At 33.0% G+C, this 14108-nt stretch overlaps 1 protein-coding gene across 1 annotated transcript in view; it reads left to right on the top strand.

Moving 5' to 3' along the window:
- The window catches only part of LOC143064605 (uncharacterized), a 52539-nt gene extending 41306 nt beyond the window's left edge, over positions 1 to 11233 (top strand). Inside the window, exons 2-8 of the mRNA XM_076237538.1 lie at positions 1771 to 1963; positions 2364 to 2425; positions 3681 to 3758; positions 6860 to 6896; positions 7314 to 7458; positions 9179 to 9422; positions 10594 to 11233. Coding sequence (XP_076093653.1) covers positions 1771 to 1963; positions 2364 to 2425; positions 3681 to 3758; positions 6860 to 6896; positions 7314 to 7458; positions 9179 to 9422; positions 10594 to 10742 — 908 coding nt within the window. The 3' untranslated portion in view covers positions 10743 to 11233. The remainder of the gene's footprint in view (positions 1 to 1770; positions 1964 to 2363; positions 2426 to 3680; positions 3759 to 6859; positions 6897 to 7313; positions 7459 to 9178; positions 9423 to 10593) is intronic.
- The last annotated feature ends 2875 nt before the right edge of the window (positions 11234 to 14108 follow it).

The following is a 14108-nucleotide window of genomic DNA, read 5'->3' as shown; positions in this document are numbered from 1 at the left end:
ACACTAGACAATGTTGATGCAAGCAAATACTTAGGCGTAACAATCAGCAACAACCTATCTTGGGATAGACACATTGGCAATATTGTAGGCAAAGGAAATAAAACATTGGGATTTATCCGAAGAAATCTAAAAGACTGCACAAAACCAGTAAATGCAGCAGCATATACAGCCATGGTAAGACCTTCAGTGGAATATGCCTGCACAGTTTGGGATCCATCGAGCCAAATAAGATTAAATCATTGGAACAAGTTCAAAAAAGAACAGCAAGATTCGTTCATAATAACTACTCAGACCGAACACCTGGCTGTGTAACACACATGGTTAAACAATTACAGTGGGAAAGCCTGGAAGAACGTAGAAAAACCAACAGACTATGTATGCTATTTAAAATCCAGCATGGGCTTATTTATATAGATAGACAACAATATCTAATACCCAATGACAGCCGGACCAGAGGTATAGGCAACTTTTATCAAGAAAGAACAAAATCTGAAACCTATGGACAGTCATTCTTACCAAAGACCATCAGGGATTGAAATCAACTACCAGCTAAAACAACATCAGCCGACTCGATAGAGGGTTTCAGAGCTGCTCTAAAAGCAGGCTCTGGAAGGAAGTGAACAGCATAGAGTGTACATAATTTTAATTGTAAATTGGCGAATGTTTTGAATGTATATAACTTTGAGAGGACTTGCTGCCTTGCCCGGCAATGCGCTAAGTTTTCGCGGGACCAAAAAATACAACATGAATACGGTTCCTTACTTGGAAGAAGAAGAAAAAGAAGTCATGATATCCCCGCATACAATTCAACCTCTAAAAAGGCACAAAATAATCATCAAACTAATAAAAAAAAACACAAAAAAAAAAACACAAAAAAAAAAAAAAAAACACAAAAAAAACTAAAACCAACGTCCCCTGAAATAACAAAAAGAAACCAACAAAAGATAATATCAACCTTATTAAGTAATTTCTATTTTCATTCATGTCCTTTAAATAAAATTGACAACCCGACCATAGAAAAAAACAACAGCAGAAGGTCACCAAAAGGTCTTCAATGCAGCGAGAAATTCCCGCACTCGGAGGCGTCCCTCAGCCGGCCCCCAAACAAATATATACTAGTTCAGTGATAATGAACGCCATACTAATTTCCAAATTGTACACAAGAAACTAAAATTAAAATAATACAAGACTAACAAAGTGCAGAGGCTCCTGACTTGGGACAGGAGCAAAAATGCGGCGGGGTTAAACATGTTTGTGAGATCTCAACCCTCCCCCTATACCTCTAGCCAATGTAGAAAAGTAAACGCATAACAATACGCACATTAAAATTCAGTCCAAGAGAAGTCCGAGTCTGATGTCAGCAATGTAACCAAAGAAAATAAACAAAATGACAATAATACATAAATAACAACAGACTACTAGCAGTTAACTGACATGCCAGCTCCAGACTTCAATTAAACTGACTGAAAGATTATGATTTCATCATATGAACATCAGGCACAATCTTTCCCGTTAGGGGTTCAGTATCATACCATCATAACATATATGAGAAGAACATAACCCGTGTCATGCCAACTTATGTCAAGTATATCATGATCCCTTTATGAATTATTCTACTTTTGATAAAGATTAATTTAGAAGTTTGCATGTACTTAATAATAAAAACACACACACACACACACTTACCTCAAATACTATTCACTTTAACTTCTTAAATTACCTTTAAAATATTCACATAACAAAATTTATTTCATATATTTTGTTTTTAAGATATATTTATTTGCTGGCCTGAGAATATCCACCTTGGAACACTGATCTTCAATGGTGGAATATTGAAAACAAGACCAAATATTACAACCACATCAGTGTGTTCCCCTCGTGATAGCATAGTCGTTTATAAAAACTTCCACAGAAAAACATATGTATTGCTGAGGATGCATGGCGAGGTACAACTTATAGGAAGGTTAGTACACACACTTCTTACAGGAAGGTTTATGCGCACAATTTAATGTCTGAGATTCTATTTTTTATTTTGAAGATTCATGTTTTTATAGAAAATATTTTAATTGACCACTGTTGACGGAATAAGTAAAGACATACATAAAGGGGAAAGGGATTCAAGAGGAGGTATTTCCATCTATTGCAAATTAATAAGAAATATGATAAGGATATCTATACTATTTCAACTGAATGGCTACATGTATGCTGCTTTGTATATTGTCATGCATATTTGGACAATTTCAACCTATGCTTAATAGATTTCTCTATTCATTATATTATTCATACTTACAATAACTGTAATTTAAAAAATTGCCGGACACATTGAGGATTTTTAAATAGCAAATTAGCTTTTTTCTTCATAGGGTATTATCTACGATGGAAACTAGAATAAAACCAGTAAAGGCACCAGAAATTATAGGCACAGGTATACCTGATTACTTATATATGTATCCTGCAGAAAATGAGTCTCCTGTCAAACCCACTCTAATTAACAAGCAATATGTTGTTTGTCTTGTAAAAATTGACATTAATACACTTTTGCCCAAATTCCAATTTAAATTTTAGAAAGAGAATATATACATGATTATCAAAATTATTCCCTCAAAATCTAAACATTCAATTACACATGTATTTTGTTTGAGATTAAAAACATAAAAAAGAAGATGTGGTATGATTGCCAATGAGACAACTATCCACAAGAAACCAAAATGACACAACCATTAACATCTATAGGTCACAGTTTAGTTTGAAAATATGGTGTTTTCTCAGTGGTGCAGGAGAGAGATAAGTTCACTTTTTATTCAACATCATTTTGATGCAAATTCTTGGGCTAAGATCATAGACTGTAAAGTTAATTTAGAAGATCCCGATTTTCAATGAACCTAAATTGTTTAATTGTAACTTATTTCGACAACTTTTTATGCATAATGTCTATTTACAAATCAAAATAAAGACACAACATTTGTTTTAAGTTAAAGTCATGTGAAACTTCAAATTAAAAAATATTATGCTTAATAATTTATGTTTTTTATAACAGAAGTGCTAGTATTTATTATAAACTTTAATATTTATATATACTTTTTTCTAAATCAAATTCCATAATTTGTTTAAATTAAGACGAAATTTACTCTTTTTTTAATTGTTAGCTTTCAGTAAACAATTCGCCCATATGTATTCGATCCTATGCAGTGAACTCAGCGTGACCTTTCTCGTAAACATCCGGCGATCGCAATACAATGAAGTCATTGAAATAAACTATTATCTTAATTTATTGTACATGTTATACACGTGCTCAATTTACATGCTTCTTTGTTGATTGTTTACTAACTAGGGTGACAATCGGTAAACTACGGTTTCAAAACACGACAATTAATTAGCTGACATATTTTCACACCATCACCGACTGAGAGACTATTTTGGACGTTTATACGATATGGATGCGTAAAAATTGATAAAATCGTGTACAGAAGACTTGGTTGTTGATATATATACATTAAATTTTATTGGTTCAAGAATTGGATAAACATTATTTTTCACCAGTCACACGTTTCATATGACTTTTAAATGTGTTTTTACGCTCATTAAGTTAATGATTATGTCTTTGTAGCTTTGTAGACGTTTTATTTTCCAGAACATGATCAGTATATTTGAACATTTATTCGTCATTCTTTTTTGAACAGGAAATAATATGACGAAAACCCGACAGAAACGGCAATCAATAGAACACCCCAGTTATACAGAAAAATCTTCCATCACAGGTAAGTCAAAAGAACAATCCAATTACAAACTCCTTTATTTTGTAAAACATGTAAGATGCAGCTATAAATTATCTGATGAGACTATCAGATTTACTTAATGAAAATAGCCTCAAAAGGGGTATTCGATCGATTGATAAGAGGCTGCAACGTCCGTTTGGTGTATAATGCACAGTCGCGTCCGTATGATGTATTATACACAGCACGCTTGTTTGGTGTATTATACGCAGTCACGTTCGTTTGATGTATAAATACATAGTCACGTCCGGTTCAAATGAGTACGTTAATACTATAGGGAAAACATCGATATCTTTGGCCAGATGTGCATAAAAGTTCTATGTGACTATGTAATTTAATATATAGTAAAGACGTCGCTATAGATACGCTCCTTTATACATGCGAAGTTATAGCATAGTCTAACATTCTGGTGTTGTAAGAATTGCATACTCATAGCACTTTCAAAGAAATATATTAACATAGAAAGGTTCTGTGAAAATAACGCTATTATTTAAACACGAACCGATTTTATTAAAGATCCTTGGACCATAAATGTCAAATACTGAATAAGTTAGACATTTCTGTTCATTTCCCTACTGTCTTAAAATATCCATTAACTATTTTGTATGGTTCTTAAACCATAGCTGCTACTGAAGATAAAAGATGAAATGAGAATACAAATTTCGAGTGCATACATTTAAGATGAAGGAAGGATGCATGCTAGCGATAACAATAATATCTACGATACCTGATTTAAATTCAAAACAATCCAGCTTATTGTTATTTGTCTGGTTTAATTTGGACAAAGAGCTAAATATCAGAGAACACTTGTAATAAAAACGTGATGCATTACTATAAAATGTTATTATTTAACGAACATAAGTCTCATAACAATCACAATGATGGTCGTTATTTTATCAAATTACATTTGGATACAGTAGATAGTTTAAATCAGATTTACATTATTATATAGTTTATCTCAGATTAAAACACAGGAAAATTGAAATAAATCATAAACAGTCATTAAAGACTACAAAAACTCACGTTGTTTGTATTTATATATTGTACCCTAGGGATTTTGTTAATGTATATCGAAATTGTTTTGCCGCAATGTAATTCAATTTTAGCATGCACAATGATTAATGTGTATATGGTCTTGATTTGTATTTAAAATGCAAGCATTCATGCATGTACAATAAGTAATGGTAATGACATATATTTTGATTAAATACATGTATGTACAATGTACAATGAGTAATGGAATGACATGTATTTAATCACACATGTACAATGCATAATGATAATGATATGACCTGTGTAGTTGTTTTAACCATACATAAGCAATAAAGATTTAAAACCATTAAAATTATGGGAAAAAATATAAAAATTATAAACTGAATTCGTCAGTGTAACTATTTATTTCTGGGGACATTCAATATGGACACAGTTATGTACAGTGGTATAAAGAATCATTTTCATAACAGCGTGCACTTGGACAACCACAATACTTTTGTTGGTAATAATAACAGGGGCGGATCCAGCCATTTTAAAAAGGGGGGTTCCCAACCCAGGATAAAAGGGGGGGGGGGGTAGCTATATGTCCCCATTCAAATGATCAACAGTGATTTTTCGCTCACCAAGTCTGTCAGAGGCCTTCCAGTGGGGATTTCAATAGAATAAAAGTGTAAATTTTATGCAGGTGCACGAGAAGAAAAAAGAAAGTAGTATTCAACATTTTAATCAACACACAAGTTTTAGTCCTTTGCTATATAGTTATTCGATCGTTAGTTAGACGAGCGTTCACTCAATTCTGACCCTGATAACCTGAGCGCGCAAAGAAATAGTCTTATCCACGCTTTTATGAAAATGATTCAACTTGGTATTTTATAGTCTTTTTTATTGAGAGTATCGTCTAAATACCCAGGCAAAATTTCACACAGTTGGTAGGTTAAATTCCAAAAACATATGGTATGAAATACAACAGACATATATCAGCACATATTAACACAAACAAATACATTAACCATAAAACTACTGCCATCCAGTTTATAAAATTCAATCCATTCAGTGCAGTCAAGCACTCAGATATATTATGCAATATTACCAAACAAACACATGGAAATCGATTTAAGAAAGTTGAAGAATAGAGGTTAAAAGTTTCGAGAATTTGTTTGTACGGTTTGTCTAAACTGAGTTTTGTGTCGGTAAAGGGCCTTATTTGGTGTTGACAAACACTGTAAATGATGCAGACTGATTTATTATTCAACAACATACAACAACAATTAAAAACAAGAGCTACAACGTATTTTGTAATGTCACCTTCAAAAGTTTGATTTTATTTTTGTTACAATGCTCCGTCTGTGGTCTCAAATTTGACAACCGTCATCCCCTAACGCCTCAATGGGCACGGGAGCAATTTTACACCATAATGGACACGGAAGCAATGTAACGGCATAATGGGCAAGTAAGCAATGGAAAACCTCGATGGGCACAGGAGAGAGTAAACTATTCATACACTAACCGCCATAATGTCGATGACTGCAACCACGTGGAAGTTATTGTGATTGGACAGAACAATTACTACAGTCATGATACTCAGCACGGACAGGTCTTTTTCTTTTTCCTTTCTTTTTTTAAGGGGGTTGAGTTTATATAGTATGTATAGATCTATTCATAAGAGTGCAAATTCAGTGGTTGTAAGCAATTATAGACCACAGTGCGGCCTTCACCAATGAGAGAAGTCCATTTCAAGTGTTGGGCAATAAAAGGCCGACATAACAAATAAGAAACAATATAAATATCGGTTCGACCAAAATTTGGTATCTCAATCATTTTAGTGGAATAATCGAATAGGCCGGCTTGATCGTGCCCAATAAGTGGATACATTCTATTTAAATGGGAGATTGCAAAATGAGTCAACTTGTTTTTACTGTTTGTCATCTGTTACAAGACCTAAATCAAATATGAAAAAAATAATATTTATACCATTTAGTAATATTCAAAGCTGAAAAAGTCTGTAAACATCGGTCAGTATTGTATCTAGAGATAAAAGTACCACAAACAGACAATAAATAAGTATTTCTCAAGTGTTGGTACATTTATTTCAGATGGATTAGAATGTGGAAAGACCAGAAGCTGCTTCAGGTATAGTACAAACTTTACATGGAAAGAGTCTATATATCGCGTGCTTAGTGGATAATCAGCTTATATCAAAAGTTTTTAGTTTGGACCGGGCCTGGAATTGAGTAAAAAATCTCCCGTACTCGATGCTAGCACGGTAGCACTAGACCACCGGTAAGCGTATCATTTATCTAATGTTTAGTTTTAATGTTTACGACTGTCATGATGAAGACACTAATTGCATGGATTACAAACTTATTCTGATAAAATATGTGAAATTGTCTTCTACAAGATCTGGTCGTAGTTAAAAAAAACAAGTGTGGAATGGGACACAGATGATACCCCGCGTGCATGTAATGTTATAAAGTAACATGCATAAAGAAAGTAATAAGCATTTCAAAAAATGTAATGAAAGATTCGTCCTTCTCTTACCAATTTCAGAAATGGAGTGAAGAATTGTCAACACTTTGAGTGCGACTATTTTCTTAGCTACTGGATGGATAAACAAAAGGCAGTGGTAGATTTTGAGCTCAGTGGAAAATCAGATGGTTGGTTGGCAGTTGGATTCTCGTCGGACAGAAAAATGGTGAGTAAATATTTCGAAAAACAGATTTTTTTAATTTTGATGAAAGATTGCAAATTCAATGTTATCACTGACTATTAGTATTGGAACACAAAAGTACTAATACAATAACGAAATACAATAATTATTTTCGTACCATTGATTGTCATCATATATAAGTAGTTTGATTTATATAAAGATATTAACATTAATACTCTCAAAATGTAAAACGACAAAATACCGACCTCCGAGGAAAATTCAAAACATAAATTCCCAAATCAAATGGCAAAATCAAAAGCTCAAACACATCAAACGAATGGAAAACAGCTGTCACATTCCTTTCTTGGTAGAGTCTTTTTATGTAGAAAATAGTGAATTATATCTGGTTTTATAGCTAACTAAACCTCTCACTTGAATGACAGTGGCATAGATACCAGGACTAAATTGTGTATATACGCCAGACGCGCGTTTCGTCTACAAAAGACTCATCAGTGACGCTCGAATCCAAAAAAGTTAAAAAGGCCAAATAAAGTACGAAATTGAAGAGCATTAAGGACCAAAATTCCTAAAATTATGCCAAATACAGCTAAGGTAATCTATGCCTGAGGTAGAAAAGCCTTAGTTTTTCAAAAATTCAAAATTTTGTAAACAGTTAATTTATAAATATAAGCATATCAATGATAATTCATGTCAGCACAAAAAGTGCTGACTACTGGGCTGGTGATACCCTCGGGGAAATAAATCTCCACCAGCAGTGACATCGACCCAGTGGTTGTAAATAAACTCATCATAGATACCAGGACTAAATTTTGTATATACGCCAGACGCGCGTTTCGTCTACAAAAGACTCATCAGTGACACTCGAATCCAAAAAGGTTAAAAAGGCCAAATAAAGTACGAAGTTGAAGAGCATAAAATTCCATTATATTGTCAACAATGTAACCACGGCTTCCTCCGCCTCATTTTTAGAACTTATACCTAGAAATTCACGGCGACAAACTGCTCAGACACTGGTGGCGTTTTACCAAGTCTACGTAGTAGCTGTAAGCTCTTAAGTTTGGAAATGTTTATCCCGATGCTGATGACGTTGTTATATTGCTACTAAGGTGGATGAAATTAATAATTTCAAACTTAAAATCATCTCGTTTGGCATATATTCTGGTACTGAGATGACCGCTTCTGTCAAATTTGAGGTACAAATATAAGTCTAAAAATAAGGCAGAGGAAGCCTGTCTGTTCTTTCTTTAAACTCTAGTTCCAGAGAATATATTATTGAAGAAAACTTTGGATTGTTATCACTCTTCAAGGCGTACCAGCTTTCCTTTATGTACACATCGAACGGGCTTCCAATAGAACGATCCGTAATGATTTTCGTTCACGCACCATAACTATCATTTCAGTTAGTTCGTGCTACATATATGTTTTTGTATCATTGTTGTTTGAGTTTGAGTTTTGTTTTATTCTACACAAATTTGTGTTCCTACTTTTTAACTGACCCACAAACAATTGTATATATATTGTATATTTAAAGAAAACACATCCTGGTTGCCGGTACTACGTTCCAGGTATTAGCTTTTAGCATACTCTCTCACGTTATATTGGTATATGTGTAACATACTGAAAATTGCGATCGGGAACCAGTCTAAAGAAAACATAACTACTGAACATTCACTTTGTAATTATAATCAAACAATTTATAAATTTATTGTTTTTCTTTTTCTTTCGATACTGACATGAATTATAGGGTGGCGATGCTATTTTTGGATGTATCTACCAGTACACAAGAACCATGCCTATACGAACTGCTTCATTTGAAGATCCTCATCCACATGTTCGTCCCCAGGAAAAACAGAATTTTGCACTGAAACATTCCGAAAGCAAAAATGGATATATATATTGTCGCTTTATTGTTCCTGTTAAGAGGAGAGACAGTGGTGTTGATCTTACGAATGAATGGGTACAGTTTTATGCACGTGGAAATGTTTCCGGTAAGTACTACCGAGAAAATTCGAACAAAGTTATCAAAATACTGAAATAAACTCATCATAGATACCAGGATTGACATTTTGTGCGCAACAAGATCGATTTCCGTAGAAAAGACTCATCGGTGACGATCGAATATAATAACAGTATAAAATCTAAGAGCATTCAGGATTTGAATTCCTAAAAAGTTTTGCCAAATAAAACTTAGGTAATAAGTTTATGACGTGGAAAAGACTTCTTATTTTGAAAATTCAAATTGTGTATACAATCAATTTAGAATTATGACAATATCAATGATATTGCATGTCAATACAGAAGTGCTGAATACTAGGCTGATGATACACTCGAGGTATCCCAATGATTTTGTTCTAAAAAGAACAGAAAACACATGTATCGTAGCCACAATTTCGATCGATTTTAAAAGATTTCTTCGTGTGAGACTTATATACGAATGTATAACTAAAAAGCAATCTATTCTATTAGCAGTAACTCAAATGTCTCACAGCAAACTATTTTATGAGGAGTCACACAAATGTCAGACAGCAATCTATTATTTGATGAGGAGTCGCACAAATGTCTCACAGTAATTCTTTGTACGAACAGTGACATTAGTTTAAAAGCAATCCATTCTATGAGCATTCACACTAATGTATCAGAAAAATCCTTTCAATGAATAGTCACACTAATGTCTCAGAGCAATCCTTTCAATGAATAGTCGCAAAATTGTATCAGTGCAATTTATTATTCTATGAGCAATCAAACAAATGCCTCACAAGGCTCTATTTTATGCACAATCACACAAATGTCGACTCACAGGGCTTGATTCTATGAGCAGTCATACAAATTTCTGGCACAAATCTAGTCGGTGAGCAGAAACACAAATGTCTGACAGCAATCCATTCTAAAAGTAGTCACACAAATGTCTCAAATCAGTATATTCTTTAACCAATCAAACAAATATCTTACATTATCAACTTAGTTGCTGTGTGTATACAGACACTTCCATTACGTATTTTACAATAAAAATATCGTAATAATTTCTAATCTACAGTTTTTATTCAACAACTTAAGTCTAATAAGCACACTGATAAATGACTTTTGGTCACACTATGTAATCGCTATTATTATGACATAGTCATTCAAAATGATTTATATATATTGTTGTTTTTTTTTCAGCCGGTTTAATGGAAAAGCATCACGATAGACCTCTTATGTCGGAGAGACTTATAAGCATTGTAGAAACTGTTAATGTTATCAGTGTTGTGAATACTGGCTCCATACTACTTCCGCTTCCATTATTGTATGCAGTTCTATTATGGATCTAGCTGTTTGAGTATTTTCTACGATTGGCTTTTCGATTGTGCAAGTTTCTAGATGGACATTGTTGTATAAAATATTTCATCGTCATGAGAAGCTTAAATTGCAAATGGTTCTTTCCAGTAAACTACTGAATGGATAATTTGAGACTGTACAAAACAACCATTTTGCTCAAGAGATTACTATGATTGCTCAAGAAGGGATTGTAATAGATCTAATTGCAATATTAGGTCACGGAATTGAGAAAGAATGACAATCATAATGTATCATAATACTGGGATGTAGAATGTCTTTAACACGATTGTTATACGTAATATGACTAAAGATTTCAATAACGAAAGTGGGAAGATTTTTCATTCAATAACAATTGTCTGATTGAATTACTTTAGCCGAATTTCGATTTTTAGTTAACAGAAAATAAAATAGTGAAAAAGATACTGAAAAGTGACGTTTATATGTAAATTGTATTTGACTTTTTTATTATTATTAAAGATCTCTTTTAAATGATTAAAATGATTACCTAAGATTACAACTCGATAAAACCAGTCGAGCAAATAATGACCAAGCACCAGCATGCACACCCTTTTCCAAAATCGTCATTGGTTAAGACAATAAACAAGCATCAACACACATACCATTTCCAAAACCGTCACTATTCTAAACAATAAACAAGCACAAATACACATACAATGTTTTAAATCGTCACGAATCTGGACAATAAACAAATACAAATATGCATACCCCATCCCAAATCGTTACGAGTCTAAATAATAAACAATCATTAATATAAATACCATGTTCTTAATTGACACGAGTTTAGACAATAAACAAACATCCACACTCATATATGTACTCAATTGAAACATGTCTAGACAAAAACTACATTAACAAAAACGAGAAATAATACACAAACCATGTTTTAAATCATCCCAATTTTAGACAATAAACAAGCAACCAACATCCACACCATGGTTAAAATCTATACAATTCTATACAATAAACTATTACAAACACACATCCCATAAAATAAAACGTTACGAGTAAAGACACCAATACACACCCCATGTTCGAAGAAAATAAATACCCATCAACACATATACTATTTTATTAATCTAGACCAAAAACAAGCACAAATGCTCACACTGGTTCTTGATAGTGAAGAGTTTTGATAATAAAAAATCATCAACTCTCATACTATGTTCTTTATAGACAAGAGTCCTGATAATAACTGATCAACACTCATGCAATGTTCTTACTAGACATTTGCGGAAACTAGGTCTATACCTAGGATTACACTTAGAATTACGATTACAGTTGACGAAAAACAAGGGATGATTTTGAAAATGCCAATTTCAGAAAGATTGTAGGGGAAAAGCAATGAGGGTATTACTCATAAAACGATTCTAGACAGAAAACAAGCACCAACACACAATCGTCAATAGTATAGAAAACATTGATATGTGTGTTGTTCTTGTTTTATATAGTCAAAGTTTTCAACTACGAGTTTCACTTTACAGGCATTTATAGTCAGAAATTATTGATATAATTATAAATGTAATCTGGACAGATATATGTAATATACGCGATGGTATATAAAAGAGAGGCGAAAGATACAAGTGGGATATTCAAAACCATTAGTCAAAAATAAACTGACAACGACATTTCTAAAATATAAACAGACCAAAACAAGAAGCTGTTTTTTTTCTATGTTTCTTTTCTAACTATGGCGTTGTCATTTTATTTTTCGAATTATATGTTTGAATGTCCCGGCTAGGCCTCTGGTATATTTAGTTACTCCTTTAAAGCATGGTGTTGGCCTCATGGAAAAGAGGAAAAGGAATAAAAAATAAATTTGATTGAGAGTGATAAACCCTTTGATATGTTTTCAATACATCTTGCAATAACTAGTAAACGAAGGGTTACTTAATCTGGACTTATATGAACATTAAGAAACAAGTTAACGGGAAAAAAACGTGCCACAAACTTAAGTGACACGTAGTTTTAGGTAATTTTTATTATAGTTGTTGAGTATGTGTATGGTTAGATAAACTATTTAAATTCTCACTTTTGTTATAAATTTATACATAAATATAAACCTTAGTCGTGTAAAAATAAATTCATGCTATAGACAAATTTCGAGTTCGATGCGTTTCCGTAATAAAACTTTGGTTTTAGTGAACATCATTCGTGCGTTAAGGGGAGTCGTCACTTCTGTTCAAATGTTGAGCAAGTGGTTGGAAATCTAGGATGTTATATTGCACGAATTATTCGGCAAATTGAATTATCATAATTGACAATCGGCACTGCTGTCATTAAGGTATTGTGAATATGTACCTACAGAACAAACATTATTTCTAGTTTATCCTGGATAATTACGATAACTAAGACGCTTGGTGAACGGTAATAGTACAGGCGATCCCCTCTTTCTGGTAAATGACATCATAAAGGCGCGCATAATTGACGATTTTTTTCCCGCTGACAGACAAACTCGAAAGTGGTCTATTGCTTTTGATTTATATTTTATGACACTTTTTTTGTTTTGTTTTAATCAGTCAACTCATCATTAAAGAGATTGTTTGAAAATAAAATTGCATTGAAATAATACTACGAATGGACCTAAAGACGATTAAACAAACCCTATGAATACTTACATTCTGTATTTGAAAGGTTTATGGGAATTGAAAGTGATATAGTTTTTCCAAATTGGGATAAGTGTATCAGTTGGGTGAGGTACGATCTTAGTCATATTTTTTCAATAGCAATTAACTAGAAATAATTTAAAAAAGAAATAATCTTGGTTAACCAAATACAGGAGTGACCGTTCTGGTTTTAATGCCACGATAATAAGTTTTCAAATGGTGTCAACTCCAATGGTTAGGACAAATGTGATTAATTTCATTGATCAAGATCAACGTCAACTAAAGACCAATACAGCGAATGAATTGAGAAACAGGTGTCCAGGGATAGGTACATCAAAAAAATTAGTAGGAGGACTATATTGTTAAACCATCAAAATATTGCTGATAGAGCTTACCATCAGATGAACAACCTTGTAAATAATAAAGTAACAAACATACTGAACTCCGAGGAAAATGAAAAACGGAAAGTCCATTATCAAATGGCAAAATCAAAAGTTCAAACACATCAAACGAATGGAGACAACTATCATACCGGCATTGGCACTTTCCTTTGTAAAAAACGGTGGATTAAACCTTGTTTCACAGCTAGTTTAACTTCCCACGTGTAAGGTAGTCGCATAATATTCCTTTATATTGACAACGATGTGTGAACAAAACAAACAGACGCAACAGGCAAAAATTTGGAATATAGGGATGCAGCAGTGAACATTATGTTTTAATCGCAATCACTATAAA

This window comes from Mytilus galloprovincialis, chromosome 2 (genome assembly GCF_965363235.1).
Source record: "Mytilus galloprovincialis chromosome 2, xbMytGall1.hap1.1, whole genome shotgun sequence".
NCBI classification, from domain to species: Eukaryota; Metazoa; Mollusca; class Bivalvia; order Mytilida; family Mytilidae; genus Mytilus; species Mytilus galloprovincialis.
The sequence above is the reverse complement of the archived record's forward strand: the minus strand, read 5'-3'. Positions and strand labels throughout refer to the sequence as shown.